Source organism: Hibiscus syriacus, unplaced genomic scaffold (genome assembly GCF_006381635.1).
Source record: "Hibiscus syriacus cultivar Baekdansim isolate YM2019G1 unplaced genomic scaffold, ASM638163v2 tig00116951_pilon, whole genome shotgun sequence".
In the NCBI taxonomy this organism is placed as follows: Eukaryota; Viridiplantae; Streptophyta; class Magnoliopsida; order Malvales; family Malvaceae; genus Hibiscus; species Hibiscus syriacus.
In genome coordinates, this window is record NW_024063482.1 from 4,766,430 (window position 1) to 4,784,153 (window position 17,724).

The 17,724-nt window shown below is 33.6% G+C and overlaps 1 protein-coding gene across 1 annotated transcript in view; it reads right to left on the reverse strand.

The window, feature by feature from the left end:
* Nucleotides 1–17,132, reverse strand: part of LOC120189119 (protease Do-like 7) — a 40,956-nt gene extending 23,824 nt beyond the window's left edge. Inside the window, 7 exon segments of the mRNA XM_039192454.1 lie at nt 725–811; nt 1,643–1,768; nt 2,495–2,531; nt 15,567–15,625; nt 15,871–16,005; nt 16,313–16,383; nt 16,818–17,132. Coding sequence (XP_039048385.1) covers nt 725–811; nt 1,643–1,768; nt 2,495–2,531; nt 15,567–15,625; nt 15,871–16,005; nt 16,313–16,383; nt 16,818–17,103 — 801 coding nt within the window. The 5' untranslated portion in view covers nt 17,104–17,132.
* Nucleotides 17,133–17,724: the final 592 nt, after the last annotated feature.

Below are 17,724 nucleotides of genomic sequence, written 5' to 3' on the forward strand. Positions count from 1 at the left end.
ATCAAATTTGTATTAAAGCATGTTTCCAAATATTGACAGAAATGTCAAAAAGCAAAACACATAAAACAAAACCATCTAAAACTGTGGCTGCTGACAAACTATGATGTGTGTTACAGTGATGACTGGAATTAGCAGTGTTTTCTAGAGCTTGAATGATCACGACTCCAACAAGGATTTTTGCTGAGCTCGGCTAAAGGAAGATCAGCGGTTGAGGACCTGAGTTAGGATTTATGAATAGTAAACTATATATAGTTGGCTTGGGGGTTATATAGGGAACTTAGGCATTATAGAATTGTCAATATGTTGAATCATTGCAATTGAATATTCAATCCACTCCTCCGTCACTTTTTAATCTTATCCTTTTATCCCCCCTAATCCTCGATTATGCTACATGTTTCTCTGTCTCTCCTCCATATTCTCTTTCACTCTGGGACTACAGAGCATTTACTCTTCCAACGGTAAATTAATATTCATGGTGTTTCATGTTTGTTAGTGGAAGGTAGATGCAAGAATACCAAGTCCGTTTAAAAAAATTTCAAAACACCAATATCCAGAGGGGAATCATAGCATATCAACTCTAAAAGAAATAAGCAAATCAACAGATGTTTCTAGTTTTCATTTTCATTGCAATCACCTAAAGCAACAATGAACCTTACATATACAAGTAAGAAGGGGGATTAAAAAACAGAAGTGAAGCTCTGCAAGGATTAAATCAACAACAAACCTGAAGCGTACCACGAGGAATAGAAATTGCTTCCCACTTAATCTTGTACGAATCTCCTTTCTGGAGAAACTTTAACGCCCTTACTACCTGAAAAGTAAATAAATTATTCAATATCTGATTTTCCATTGAAAGTAGAGACTAAGAATTAAGGTTCTGCCTGTTCAGAAATTGATTGAAAAGGCTATTAGTGCAAATAAAACTCTAGGAGTATGAGTTCCACATAGCTATTTTTAGAAGCATGTATGATGCATCCGAAGTACTTTGAAAATACATCAGAATAAGGAAAATGAGCTAGTTCTAACCCAATATTACAAGCGGGGAAACATGGCATGAACAAATAACCTACAAAAAAATCTTGAGCAGGTCAATATGGTTTATAAGTCTCCACAGATACCGATCTAGTCAACAATTAACTTGCTGGAGTAAATTCAAGAATGCTATTCTTGCAATAAAAAAAATCTTCTCTATTTTTAACTGTTTATTTTCAGAAAAAGAAAAAAAGGTCTACCTTATGCAGAGAATAAATAATATATCTCTAAGTTATAAATTTTGCATTTCAACCCACAGAGCATAACAAGACAAGGACAAACTTTTATGAGATCCAGATTTGCTGATGCAAATCTCAAGTGAATGCAATTCAATAATACTTGGAAGGCATGCAACAAAATATTACTAATACATAAATAATAAAAAGCTTATTAATGAATAGACCTTTCCAGGCGTAACAACAGAAATGGTTTCATGTATAGGTCCAGGGCTTTTAGTCATTCCCTAAGGTTGCCAAGTCTAAGAAATCATAGAAAGTATTGAGTTACAAGAGCCATAATGTTTAAATCTATCAATTGAGTTAATTTAAAAAAACCTTGGATAATACCAGAAGCATGGCATAGAAGATCAAGCAAGTAAAATACTACTCACTCGTTCTAGAGGAAGGAAAAAGGCAGATGCACTTGATGACTTGCTACCAGCATTCAAGGCCACTGCCCTGCCTTTCCAATCAATCACTGGGGATCCACTTGAACCACCTTTAGTCCCTGACGCTGCCTGAAGTTATGCAAAAGTGGAAAACAATACAATCAGCCTAGACAAGCTTGCATGTTGAAAGTAAGACAATGAGTGGTGCTCCCAAAAAAATACAGTGGCTAACAGAATTATCAACAATGATATGATAATTAGACATCTTAACATGCCACACTGTTTGACAGAATTGCTGTTCAGGTTATAAGCTGTCTACAGTTTTCTTATTCTGAGCCTCTTAGACATCATGTGCAGTATATTGCATTAACTTCATTTTTGGAGGAAAAGAAAAGTTAAACAACTTTCCAACGATTTAGCACAAACTTCTGACAGAAACCTACACAATTAGATGGTCCCTCGTTTCCAACATTAATGTTTATCTTTTTCATCTGGGCCGTTTGAATACTGCCTTTTCATTTTTCTTTCTTTTCTTTTAAGGTACAGGTTGCCCTTTTTCCTTTTTCCTTCTTTATATTACACATTTTGGTATTAAAACCATCATATATTAAATATATAAAAAATGAAATTTTAATATAAGAAATCTTAAAGTTAAAACCACTATCCTAAACTATTTGTATGTCAAACATTGGTGTTAAAATATGGAAACCAGCAAGTACATAATTTACAAAAGACACTTGAGATATTTTTTTATACATTCCGTAGTAAAACCGTGTTTTTGCTCATATTCAAATAACAATAGAGGAAAAAAATAAAAATCTAAACCAATGGATCCATGAAGAATATAATACATACTTGCATGTAGAAAGTGTTGAAGTCATTATAGCCATCCCTGTAACAAATAAGCATGTCAACAACCATGCCACACATTACAACTGTAAAAGAATCAATAAAGGGCCAGAAAGTTCTAGAAATCATAAGATAGACAGAATAGGTCAAATTACTGATCAGAAGTCATGACTATAATGTAAAAGACTGAGCAGGTCATCAAACATTGCTTACATATAATATTGTCAAAGGAAAATGTTATTTCAGATTATTACAAAGTCAATTAGAAAAATATGCAACACAGAATGACCACCTAAAATGAAAAGAAGTACATGCAGTGCACATGTAACTCCTCTATGGCATGTATCACCAGGTATAAAGCATTAAAATGATGACAGTCAAAGTCAAGATAGAGGGATACTTTTCTGAAGGTGAATGCTTAAGACCCAAATCTGGTTTGTTAATTAGAAGGAAGAGGAGAGCTAGAAGGATCCTGTTTCGAGAAGCCCTTGACCAGGTGAGCATTGATACAACATCCTCCTCAGCTTTCTCGAGTTTATTGAAAGAAGCTGTAGAAACTTGGGAGGTTAGTAAGCTTTTGGGAGTCTTTTAAGGAAGGGAAAGAAGCATTTTTGGAAAAAATCATAGCTCTAGAGAAAGGCTTGATTGGGATTAATAAAGGTTTGGTTGATTGAGGGTTTTGTTTGTACCTTTTTCCCTTTATGAAGATGTCAAAGTTAGTAATATGTTCATGGAATGTTAGGGATTTGGGGAAAAATGAAAAAAAGAGGGCTGTTCAGAATTTAGTCACTAGATTAAATCCTACTTTCCTTTGGTTGCAAGAAACTAAGACTGAAAATTTAAGAGGTCTTTCTTTAGGAGAAGTGGGATTAATAAGCTTAAAGGAGTTTTGGAATCTCCTTCAGTTGGATCAGCGGGGGGCCTGTTGTGTTGTTGGGATGACAATATCTTTGAGTTGGAGAGTCAGTTTATTAGTAGGAGATTTATAACTACCTTTGGTAAATTTTGGAATAAAAACTTCAGTTGTGGTTTCATCAATGTATACAGTTCAGCAGTGGAGGAAGAGAAAGCTGGTTTTTTTTGAAGAATTAAGCAGTTTTCTTAGTGGACAAAATTTTCCCGTTTGTGTGGGAGGGGACTTCAATGTCTATTTACAAGAAAATGAGAAGATGGGCAGAGGTCAAAGTAGGAGCTCAATGGAGATCTTTAATGACTTCATTCTTCATACGGGCTTAATTGATCTTCCTATGAATGGGGGAAGGTTCACTTGGTGTAATAACCAAGAGAATCCCACGTTTGTAAGATTAGATCGTTTTTTGGTTGACAGTCAATTTCTAGCGTTATTTCCGGACATTTTGCAGTCTCTTCTACCAAGATCATTGTCAGATCACAATGCCATAATTCTTGTGAATAAAGAAGTGGACTGGGGTCAAAAACCGTTTATAATGTTCAACTATTTGATGGATGAGGGGGGTTTTGAGGATATGATTATTTCTTCTATTCAGAGTTATAAGAAAAGTCAGAAGAAGGCATGTGCTTTTAGTCTTTTAAGGAGTGCCAAACATGCAATAAAAAAGTGGTATGGAAACAGAGATAAGTATCCAGGAGACTTGATTTCTGAGTTAGAGAAGAAAATTTCGAAGATAGAGGCTGATATTCAACAAAAGCAGGGTGCTGTCGATAGTGAGGTATTAACTGATTTGAATAATTGTAGAGCAGAATTGGGGAAGCTGCACAAGATCCAAGAGCAGATTTGGTTTCAGTATTCGAGATCTAAATGGATTGAAGACGGGGATCGCAACACTAAATACTTCCATACCTGTGCTACGGTTAGGAAGAAGAGGAATGCACTGGTGGCACTTAATTTTAGAGGAGAAACAGTTGAAGACCCATTTGCAATTAAGGACATTGTGAAGGATTATTTTTTTAAGATCTACAATAACCGATCTACTCTAGAAATTGATGAATTAAATTTGGATTTTTCCAGAATTTCTTTGGAGCAGAATCAGTTCTTAGAGCAGGAATTTTCAGAGGAGGAAGTTTGGGATGTTGTGAAGTCTTGTGGAAGTAACAAAGCTCCGGGTCCTGATGGCTTTAATATGGGTTTTTTCAAGAGGTTTTGGCAGGTCCTTAAGGAAGATATTATGATCTTCTTTAAGAATTTTTACTTGGGGAAGGAATGGGAACATGGAATAAATCACACTTTCATCACTCTTATTCTGAAAATTTCAAACATTGGTGGTTTGGATGATTTTAGACCTATTAGCTTAGTTGGTGGTTTGTACAAGATCCTCTCTAAATTTCTGTCAAGGAGACTTAGGAGCTGCATTTCAGATTTGATCAGTTCATGTCAATTCGCTTTTATTCCCGGTCGACAAATCTTGGATTGTTCCCTTATAGCCAATGAAGGGATTGACTTTTGGAAGAAGAATGGTTTAAAAGGATGTGTTTTTAAAGCTGATTTCAAGAAGGCATATGATACTCTTGACTGGCCTATTTTGTTCAGAATTATGAAGGAAATGGGCTTTGGTTCTAGATGGATAGGGTGGATTTCGAAGTGCATCACTTCAGCAACTGTTTCAGTCTTGGTGAATGGGGTTCTAACTGAGGAAATCCCAATGGCTAAGGGTCTTCGTCAAGGCTGTTCTTTGTCTCCGTTGTTGTTTAATATAGTTGGGGAACTCTTGAATTTATTGATACTTAAGGCTGTTTCAGGGGGTCTCTTTTCGAGTTTGATGATTAGAAATGAGGAGAAGAATTTTAATTTAACACATCTACAATTTGCTGACGACCTTATAATTTTCTGTGGTGCGTCAAAAAAACAGATCTTAAATGTGAAGAGGGTGCTTCGAGTGTTTGAGATTATTTCTGGACTTCAGTTGAACTTGAAGAAGTGCAAATTGTTTGGGGTGAATTTAAGGGAAGATGAAATTAAGGATTGGGCAGCTACGATTGGATGTTCAGTGGGTTCTTTTCCCTCAGAATATTTGGGACTCCCTCTTGGTCCACACAGGAACTCTAACATTCTGTGGGATCCAGTGGTCTAAAGCTTCAATAAGAGGTTAGCAGGCTGGAAAGGCTCTTCTTTGTCACTGGCGGGCAGGATGGTTTTGATTAAATCAGTCCTATGTTCACTTCCTATATACTATTTGTCATTGTTTAAGGTTCCAGCTTCAGTATACAAGACCCTAAACTCTATTATGTCAAATTTTTTATGGGGTGGAAGAGGTGGGAGGAAGAAAACCCATTGGGTAAGCTGGACCAGCATTTGTAAACCAAAAATTGAAGGAGGCTTGGGAGTTCCTAATATAAATACGATGAATAGGGCTCTATTGGAAAAGTGGGCTTGGAGGTTTGCTATTGAGAGGAAGGTGATTTGGAGGGAAATGATTTGCACTAAATACAAAATGGATTCTTCATTGATGCAGCTTGACAGTAAGGTTTCTCCTAAATTTTCTTGGATATGGAGATCTTTGGTGAATAATCATTTTAAAGCTGATTCGATGGGCTGTAGTATCAGAAGCAATTATAGCTATAAAATTGGCAATGAGAGGAATATTCGGTTTTGGCAAGACAATTGGGCATTGGATCATCCTTTGATGGTCATGTTCCCTAGACTATTCTCTATTGCAGTGAACAAAACCGAAAGATTATTTCAGTTTGGGGATTACAGTTCTGGGGGCTGGTTTTGGAACGTCCAGTTGAGAAGGGAGTTGAATGATTGGGAATTTGAACAATAGTCAAACTTGATGGCTGTTATTTCAGATTTTTCTGTTTCTGCTGATGCTGTTGATGGACTGTTGTGGAAGGGGAATGGAGAAGGGGTTTTCAATGTTAAATCATGTGCCAATCTATATTATTCGGGTATTTCCGATTTGGAGGAAGCTAATTTTTGGAAATCTATTGTTTGGAGGGGCTTGCTGCCTCCAAGAGTGGAGACTTTTCTTTGGCAAGTTATCTTAAAGAAGCTGGCAGTGAAGACAGCTCTGGTTAATAGAGGTGTTCAGGGCATAAATGATTCTATGTGTCCTTTTTGTAATCTAGAAGAAGAGTCTTCATCTCATCTATTTTTTTTCATGTTCGGTTGTTTGGCCAATATGGACTAAATTCATGGGTTATTGGAATTTTCAGTCTGTTTTTCATGAAGATGCAAAAAAATTCCTAATAGCATGGACTAACTTAAAGACCAACTCTCTGATGTGGTCATTTATCCCTGGAGTGGTCTTATGGACAATATGGAAAACTAGGAATTATATAGTGTTTGAAGGAGGGAAGTTTGATCGAGCAGAAATATTCTTTCTAGCAAGGAGCAGGCTTGCTTCATGGTTTCTAGCTAGGGAAACTCAGATTTCTATTTCCAAGGATGCTCTTATTGCTGACCCGTCCTTAGTGGATTCTTGCTCATCTCATACTAATCGGATTTCAACTAAGGTTCTTTGGTCCCCTCCTCCAAAGGGTTTTATTAAACTTAATGTGGATGCGGCTTGTAACATCCCAAATTATGGGTTAGTGACCAAATTGTAAAGTTTCAGAATTTGATGACTAAAGTAGAAGAATGAAATAGTTCAATGATTATTGGATATATATGATAAAGGTTATTTAGTAATTATTAAAGGAAATAAAGGGTAAAATGGTCATTTGATCATTTAAGGAATTAAATAAATGTGATAGTGGGGATATATATTTTACACGTGGGAAATGAGGGAAACAATGTTTCTAGAATTCCCTTCTCCACCTTTCTTCTTTATGCGTGAAGCTCCAACTCAAAGGTGAGTTTCTTAATTAGTTGGTTATTTGTTGAATTAAAAGTTGGGTTATGATTCTTAGGTGATACTTAAGCTTAAGGAAAGCTTAAGTTATCTTAAAATCAAAAGATAAATGAGTTAGGGAAGATTTAAGATTTGGAGTTCTTGAGTGAATTTCCAGAATGGAGTTGATAAGTTAAATTTGAAGCTAATTTTGACTTGTCATCAGCTTAATTAAGAAGTATTAAGTGTTAGAATTGGATTTGAAACATGTGGAAAATAGGGTATGATTCTTGAAATTCATAAAGAGGAGAGGATATTAAGGTTAAAGATGAGATAAATGAATATTAATGAGCTTAAGTATGTATATGAAAGTTAGGAATATGAAAAGGGTTGAAATATGAAGGATTTAATCCAAAAAGAATGAATTTTCGGGTTCAAAAAGAGGTTCTGGGCAGAGTGCATCGATGCACATTCATAGTGCACCGATGCATCAATGTTAAAACCCCGAAATTATTTGAAGGTGTATCAATGCATTGGTAGTGCATCGATGCACTCTTTTAAAATAAATACATCGAATGCAATTAGTGCATCGATGCATAAGGCATGCATCGATACATCCCAGTAATAAACAAACATCGAATGCATTTTATGCACCGATGCATCAATAGTGCATCGATGCATACCTTCATTAAAAGATGAAATTACCTTTTCTCTTAGTCTAAAGAGTGAACCATTAGAGTATATTATTTATAATACTAATATAGATCTATGTATGATGATGTAGATATCGAACGTGATCCCGTTCCGGATCAATTGAAGGATTATAATCGAATCAAAGCAAAGCTAAGGTGAGTGCACATTCTCTAGTATATGAGGTTCAAGGGAAAATAAGACTTGTGATAAGTCTATTTCCAATAGTGAAAAACATGAATTCATATAAGTATGTGTTTGTTATGAATTATATGTGCGCATGAGTATATGTGTTATTGATATGAATATGGTAAGTAAAAGGGATTAATGGTGATGATAAGAATAATAATAAGGATAATGAAATGATAGGTATATGTGAATATAGGTATTGATGTGTTGTATGTATTGTAAGATGATATGTTTATGTGATACATGAGGGTGAATCCTATGTTTATATGAATATGAGCTCATATGAGAATTGACATGAACTACGTGATTACATGTATATGTGAATGAAACCATGAGCTTATATGAATATATGATATGGTTACATGAATATGAAAAAGGATATAAAAGATAATGCCCATGTTATGTGTCATGAGAGCTATGGGTATAGTTGGCATGCCAAGAGTCGAGGGTACCTATGTTCTACGGAACATATGGACAGAATTACCTATGTCTTTCGAGACATATGGACAATATACCTATGTTCTAAGGAACATATGAAAAGTTCACCTAGGTTCTTCGGAACCTATGGACAGTTGCCGAGGATCTTTATGACCTCTGGATAGTTACCGAGGATCTTTATGATAGGTCCTGCGGGACATTGATCGAGCTGTGGTGACAGCATATGTGTGCACAACCTCAATGTACTCACATACCTTAAGTTCTCAATAGTGTACATGGGTTAATAAAGAGAGTAAACAAGTATACTAAATGTGATATGTATATGTGACTTGTTATATGGAATAGATTACATGATTTACATAATGGTGTATTGTTTGGTTAATGCATGATATGGTAAAGACAAATGTTTATATAAGAGTGTTAAATTATAAAGATTAATGATAGTGAATGAGAAATGTTAAACGTGTTGATAATGATATATGTGCATGTGTGTACATGTTGCAGAAATTATATATATGTGCTTTTATATGATATGATTGTAATACTAATTGCTCATGCATTTGATATGAATTATAGTTGTATTACATGTTTATATGCTTCACTAAGTCAACGACTTAGCGTGTGATTGTTTCACACGTAGGTTTTGAGAAGAGTAACGAGCAATGTGGAGCAAGACATGTCAGTTCTCCTTACCAAATGTCAGATCAGAAAAGAGGTGAATAATACGTATTTTAATAAATAAAGTTCTAGTTGGTATGTAATCAAAAGAATATATATATTGTATAAGCTCTGAATAGTTTTGTAAACGTTTTGAATAAGTTTTAATGTTATAAAAGTTTTAAATTTCCCTATTTTTTTCTATAAGAGTCAAAGTTTGAAAAGTCAATGTGACACCTCGGACTCGTTTCCGGGTCGGGTATGGGTTGGGGTGTTACATTTAATGGTATCAGAGCTACGGTTTAGCCGATAGTGTTTTAAAAAGTGTACATGCCAACTCAAAGTGAAAAATTCTGATCTGATAGTGTAAGGAGTATGATGTCTTGCTAATAAAAATAGATTATTATGTGATAATAGAAGTATGATAATAAGAGATTCGAAAGAAGTGAAAGGTAATAAACCTGAAGGTAATAGCATTCACCTGCCCTGGCCAGGCAGGGAGAAGAGCGAACACCTCAGGAAGTGCCAGTATAAAATTTGGAAAAATTATTCTTCATGTTGAAGAATGTTCTGATGTGTTTTCAATTTATACTTATTTAACTCATAGAATGAATGTGTCAAATTAGTTGATAAAGTTGCGAGCACCCAAGTTCATGGGTGGATTTGAGGAAAGTTCTATTGTTATAGACCTTTGGTTGAATGATATGATAGAAGGTTTTCATTTATTCAAAGTGGAGATGTTGAATTGAGTAGTTTTGTTACTACTTTGGTAAGTTAGAGTATGGTGGACAATTGTCACCATAAGAACGTTAAAAGATTAAATGATGTGATTAGAATTGTATAAGAGTTCAAGAATAAGTGCATTGATGACCGGTTTATAAGACAGACGAAACTGGAATACACGAGCTTGAAACAAGGGAATTACACCTTGTATGAGTATGATTATAAGTTTATTAAGCTAAGCAGAATTGCTGCTGAGTTAATTCTGACTGAAAATGATACATGTGACTTGTTGTTAAGACTTGCGCCTTAAATTAAAAGAGTGTTACTGGTTTTGAATTTATTATCGTTTCAAGAAATGGTTAATTGTGTTAAAGCTTTAAAGAGAAAAAGCTCAGAATGAAAAGTTTGGAGAAATAAAATCTTAGATGATTAAGAGAATTAGTGCTTCATAGAATTTTAGCACCATCAAAGAAAGGTAGAGATTCTGGTTCAACTTTAAACCAAACATTAATTAGTTGTATTCTCCGTTAGAGAATCAAATCAGATGAGAGTTCGACAGACTCCAACAGTAGGTTTGATCTTGAAAGATTAAACAAAGAGTTAATTGAGGATAAGTCAGGGTTAAAGATAACCCTTGTGAATTGGGTTAAAAGCTCTTTTAGAAGTTATGTAAATCAAAGCAGAAGAAGTATTTTAAATGTATCAAGTGAGGTAGATATTGTTTTTGTATTTAAGATGGAAAGAGTTAGCGTGGGCTAACAAGTTATGGAACGAAATGTATTGAAATTACAAGATTTCAAGATATGGTAGGCTATGATAACCAAATATGAAGTGAATCTGGATACAGTGGTATACTGTGATTATAGTAAAGTGATAGAGTGAAGGAAGTGATGATTCAAATGTTTGAGTAAAACTAAGGATTGATAAGAAGAGTTTAAGTATGGGTACATCAATGATCAGTTTATAAATAAAGGAAGTTAGAATATTAAGCTTGAATAATGGAAGTGTCAGGGTGTATGAGATTGGATGTTTATTTGATTAGTTGAGTAAACTATTGTTGAAATAATTCCGACTGCAAAGAATGTATATGAATGGTTCGATGAAGGTTTATGTTTTAGATTGGAAGAATTGATGTTGACTAACAGAGTTATAAGATAGTAGTGTATTAAAGTTAAAGGATTAGAAGATGATTTCAAGGTAAGCTAATTATGTATGGTGTGGATTGAGATATGGTTATGTATTTTAATCATTGAAATGAGAGGTAATAAAGGAGACAAGGCATAATACTGTATATGAATGAGAGTATGGGTTCAATAAGTGAATTACACTGGGTTGATTTTAACTGAAATGATGTTTATGATTAATTTGATCAGGGCTTACGCCTTAGATTGAAAAGTTGTTATTAATTAGCTGTAATGGCATGGATGTTAGAATTATCAAATTTGAAGGAAATATAAAGTAAGTTAATCAAATGAGATACGAATCTGGATGTGGTTGTGTATTTTGATCATATAGATATGATATAGGCAATGAGATAAATATTTATGTGTTTTAAAGAAATTTTTGAAAAAAAAATAAATACAAGCAAGATACGATAAGAATGAGGTTTTGTATAAGTGAAGTTGATTAGTAAAGTTATAAAGATATAATAAAGTCTGCTAATCAGAGATAAGTTTAAGTGATAGGAAAAGAGTATGTGAACATGAAAGAAAGATATGATTGGTGTATAAGAAGATTTTGAGTTATGAAGAAAATGAAAGGATGAAGTTTAAAGAATTAGATGTGATAAAGATTGTGTTGAGATATAAGTTATAAGTTTAAACAGAAGTAAGAAAGGTATGTCAGGTAATATGAGAAATTGTTTAGTTATGCAAAGTATATGTTTAATCAGTTATGATGAAGATTTAAGGTTATGTTTCTTGGCCAAGTGGATGTAGTTAGAGAAATGAATAAAGATTTATATGTATTAAGGAAGTTTTGGAGTCAGTCAAGTAAGGATGAAATAAAAGTTTGGTTATTCTTGAAAGGCAATCGAAGATTGACAAGGAATTTGATTGATTTATGAGTTTGAGTAATAAAAATTAATGTTATTGTCTATCTAATAAGTGACATGATAGGAGATATAAAGTAAAAAGGTAGTCGAATAATTGAAAAGATAAGAACCAAGTTATTAAAGATGATACAAAAGATTAAGTTCAGAAAGCAACATGAGAACGTTAGAAGATATGTTCTTCTTAGGATGTGTAGTGAAAATTCGAGGACAAATTTTTTAAAAGGAGGGGAGATTTGTAACATCCCAAATTATAGGTTAGTGACCAAATTGTAAAGTTTCAGAATTTGATGACTAAAGTAGAAGAATGAAATAGTTCAATGATTATTGGATATATATGATGAAGGTTGTTTAGTAATTATTAAAGGAAATAAAGGGTAAAATGGTCATTTGATCATTTAAGGAATTAAATAAATGTGATAGTGGGGATATATATTTTACACGTGGGAAATGAGGGAAACAATGTTTCCAGAATTCTCTTCTCCTCCTTTCTTCTTTGTGTGTGAAGCTCCAGCTCAAAGGTGAGTTTCTTAATTAGTTGGTTATTTGTTGAATTAAAAGTTGGGTTATGATTCTTAGGTGATACTTAAGCTTAAGGAAAGCTTAAGTTATCTTAAAATCAAAAGATAAATGAGTTAGGGAAGATTTAAGATTTGGAGTTCTTGAGTGAATTTCCAGAATGGAGTTGATAAGTTGAATTTGAAGCTAAATTTGACTTGCCATCAGCTTAATTAAGAAGTATTAAGTGTTAGAATTGGATTTGAAACATGTGGAAAATAGGGTATGATTCTTGAAATTCCTAAAGAGGAGATGATATTAAGGTTAAAGATGAGATAAATGAATATTAATGAGCTTAAGTATGTATATGAAATTTAGGAATATGAAAGGGGTTGAAATATGAAGGATTTAATCCAAAAAGAATGAATTTTCGGGTTCAAAAAGAGGTTCTGGGCAGAGTGCATCGATGCACATTCATAGTGCACCGATGCATCAATGTTAAAACCCTGAAATTGTTTAAAGGTGTATCGATGCATTGGTAGTGCATCGATGCACTCTTTTAAAATAAATACATCGAACGATGCATCCCAGTAATAAACAAACATCGAATGCATTTTATGCACCGATGCATCAGTAGTGCATCGATGCATACCTTCATTAAAAGATGAAATTGCCTTTTCTCTTAGTCTAAAGAGTGAACCATTAGAGTATATTAGTTATAATACTAATATAGATCTATGTATGATGATGTAGATATAAAACGTGATCCCGTTCTGGATCAATTGAAGGATTATAATCGAATCAAAGCAAAGCTAAGGTGAGTGCACATTCTCTAGTATATGAGGTTCAAGGGAAAATAAGACTTGTGATAAGTCTATTTCCAATAGTGAAAAACATGAATTCATAGAAGTATGTATTTGTTATGAATTATATGTGCGCATGAGTATATGTGTTATTGATATGAATATGGTAAGTAAAAGGGATTAATGGTGATGATAAGAATAATAATAAGGATAATGAAATGATAGGTATATGTGAATATAGGTATTGATGTGTTGTATGTATTGTAAGATGATATGTTTATGTGATACATGAGGGTGAATCCTATGTTTATATGAATATGAGCTCATATGAGAATTGACATGAACTACGTGATTACATGTATATGTGAATGAAACCATGAGCTTATATGAATATATGATATGGTTACATGAATATGAAAAAGGATATAAAAGATAATGCCCATGTTATGTGTCATGAGAGCTAGGGGTATAGTTGGCATGCCAAGAGTCGAGGGTACCTATGTTCTACGGAACATATGAACATAATTACCTATGTCTTTCGAGACATATGGACAGTATACCTATGTTCTAAGGAACATATGGATAGTTCACCTAGGTTCTTCAGAACCTATGGACAGTTGTCGAGGATCTTTATGATCTCTGGATAGTTACTGAGGATCTTTATGACCTCTGGATAGGTCCTGCAGGACATTGATCGAGCTGTGGTGACAGCATATGTGTGCACAACCTCAATGTACTCACATACCTTAAGTTTTCAATAGTGTACATGGGTTAATAAAGAGAGTAAACAAGTATACTAAATGTGATATGTATATGTGACTTGTTATATGGAATAGATTACATGATTTACATAATGGTGTATTACTTGGTTAATGCATGATATGGTAAAGACAAATGTTTATATAAGAGTGTTAAATTATAAAGATTAATGATAGTGAATGAGAAATGTTAAACGTGTTGATAATGATATATGTGCATGTGTGTACATGTTGCAGAAATTATATATATGTGCTTTTATATGATATGATTGTAATACTAATTGCTCATGCATTTGATATGAATTATAGTTGTATTACATGTTTATATGCCTCACTAAGTCAACGACTTAGCGTGTGATTGTTTCACACGTAGGTTTCGAGAAGAGTAATGAGCAATGTGGAGCAAGACAGGTCAGTTCTCCTTACCAAATGTCAGATCAGAAAAGAGGTGAATAATACATATTTTAATAAATAAAGTTCTAGTTGGCATGTAATCAAAAGAATATATATATTGTATAAGCTCTGAATAGTTTTGTAAACGTTTTGAATAAGTTTTAATGTTATAAAAGTTTTAAATTTCCCTATTTTTTTCTATAAGAGTCAAAGTTTGAAAAGTCAATGTGACACCTCGGACTCGTATCCGGGTCGGGTATGGGTTGGGTGTTACACGGCTACTTCTAGTGATTGGAAGAGGAGTGGTTTAGGTGGTGTTCTGAAAGATATTCCTGGTTCGATTCTTGGCTCCTTCAAAGACCCTGCTGGTCCGGGACCTCCAAATTTGATGGAATTAAAAGCTATCCTAAAGGGGTTATATTATTATGAATCTATTCGCCACAGATTTAAAGAGAGATTGATTATCGAGAGTGATAGTAAGGTGGCAATTGGTTGGGTCAAGGATGTTGGTTCTTGTCCTGTCGTTTATGTTCAAGTTTTTAAGGAAATTATTCAAAAGCTTAGTGTTTATGAAGGTCTTATTAGATGGGTTAGTAGAACAGCCAATATAGAGGCGGATGTTCTAGCTAAGGCTGGTATTGGTTGAGAATTATGTTCTGTTAAGGGCTGTTTCTTTTTGGCTTTTTATCTCTGGAGGGAGATTAGACTTTGTATTACTTTTTAATGTTTTAAGATTAATGAATTCCTAGGGCACTCTTTTCCTCCTTCCGCTGATTAAGGAACTATTTTCAAGTTCCGTTAATCATGAAAGGGGTTTTTAGTGAGGCCTACTATTCCTATAAAAAAAACAAATAGCATCCGAAAGCAAAATTCAATAAAGGTTGCATGCCATGAAAAATTTTGGAACCACAAGTCTCTGAAATGCTGATGAAAATATGTATAAACATTCATCATCACAATTGCAAGGCATAAGAAGAAAATCAATAACTGTACAAACCAGTTTAATAGGACAAAAGCATGTGGTTATCTAAGGGTTTTGATAGAGATGATAATTTATCAAAAGATCGTGATATTAAATCTACTGGGAAAGTAGATGATTCACAAGAAAACCATTAATAAAGTGCCACATACTTTTTATATTGAGGGGCATCCCTATCCAAACGAGCAAGAGTTCCAGCCAATATGGAAACCTACAAATTTTTATTCAAACCATAACAATAACAGTTAGTTATGGTTTTATGTTCTATAGAAGCATTACATCAAAGCCATGATTTTTCTCAAAAGCCAGCTTAAGGACTCCTTTCATTTAAATGATTTTTTACAATCCTGGTAAATGGAATTAAACATAAAGCTAAACATCAGCGCATAATGTTAACAAAATAAAAGTGTGAAATTAACAAAAGTATAGCAAAGGCTAATAATATGATTCAACTACCTTCTCTCCACTATCATTACCAACAACCCTGATTTCTAAGCCAACACAAGCGGCCTCTGGTGCAAGTGGAATCTCTTCATAGTCTAAAAATTGAATTGCATCAGGATCGTAACAAAAAAAGCCAAAATCATGAACCTAATAAAAAACATAGTGTTTTTCAGTTAGCAGGATGGACTAATAATAGTTTTTGTTCAAAGAACACAGAAGAAAAAATTAACTTCTATGCAAGGCATATGAGGCAGCAGATAATCTAAATACAACCAAATCAAGTAATTTCAATCAATATAGGCTCACAAATCAAGCCTTCCATGGAAAACAACAAAAATTATACATATAGGCAATAACAGTACATTTCAGAAGTCACGTCAAGAAATCCTAGTGCATAAAAATGAACTAAATAATACCAAAACAAGATAAATGCTATGTAACAGAGTTTACTCACTGGATCTCTATATATAGGATGCACAGTTATTTCTTCTCGATTTACAAACATTGCTTCGGCAACAACAGGTCCTAAAAACAGACAAAATAGAGTCATTTTCTCAATTTACAAACATTGTTTCCAACATTTTAAAGGCACAGACAGCACCATTCAGCTATTGCCTTTTTGTCTACTATCTGCTTTATTCTTCTTCAAAAAGTCGCCCAAAAGTAAAAACTATAGTCTTAAAAATAAAATCATACTCAAGAATAAATATGAGCATATAGCTAAAAAAGGCAAGGCACAATCAAAGTATCAAACATAAGTGATCCATTGATCCGTGCAACAACAAAATCATTCATTTAATTACTCAAAACAATTAAATTTATATTTTTTTCAATTACTAATAAGTATCGAACCTTTTCACTTATATCTGGAGAAGCAAAAGAGGAAATAGCAAAAGTATCAAGCAAAACCAACACAAAGAACAATTAAATAAAGAAATTAAGTGTTGACGGAAGTCGACCTGGTTTGACCACATGGCGATTAGTGAGAATAATCCCCCTTCGCTTATCAACTACAAAACCAGTAGCATAACTAGTATCGGCAGGCTCCGTATCAAAAGCACGACAAGCAGTAGTACGGAGGACGAGGACGGCCGGAACAACTTTATTGAGAGCATTCCGCCAATCATCGGCAGTAGCGAGGTTCTCTCTGAGCGGAGGATCGATGTCCAAGGAAAGCTTTTCCTTGATCGTGGATTCTAATCGCATGGATGTCTCCGACCCTATCCTCTCCAATGAATCTCCCATCCAAAGTTAGGGTTCCGAATTCAGAGAATTTTTTTCAGAAAAAAGGAAATATTTTTATTAGTAACAGACTAACAGTCTTTTGGTTTTCGAAGTCTATATATTTGTCGTCCAATCGAATTATTAAAAGCTTTTTTATTATTATTATTTTTCATGACATTGTTTTTTAGGGGTTTAAATCAAAAATATTATTTTGATAAATTTTAATTTATTTTAAATTTTTATTAAAATAATAAAAAATTTAGCATCCAATTACAGATAATTCTGTGTACAACGATAATCTAAGATTAATTTGTGGAGCGTTTTAACTTAAAATATTATCATATTTAATTTAAAAAGTTATACAACTGATAGTAATTTTGATAATAATTGGTACAACAAAGAATGTTACAGTAGGCTTTTTAACATAAAATGTTACTTATCTACTCTAAAAAGTTATACAATTGATAATAATTTCCGTTACAACCAATAATGTCTTGACAATAACTTTTTAAGTTGTAACTGAAATAATTATGCAATTTAAACGATTTATTATGAAAAATATAATATTTTCGATTTTAACGTAAAATGGTATCCAAATTACTTTGAAGAGTTACACTCTTGATAAATTGTTCGGTTACAATC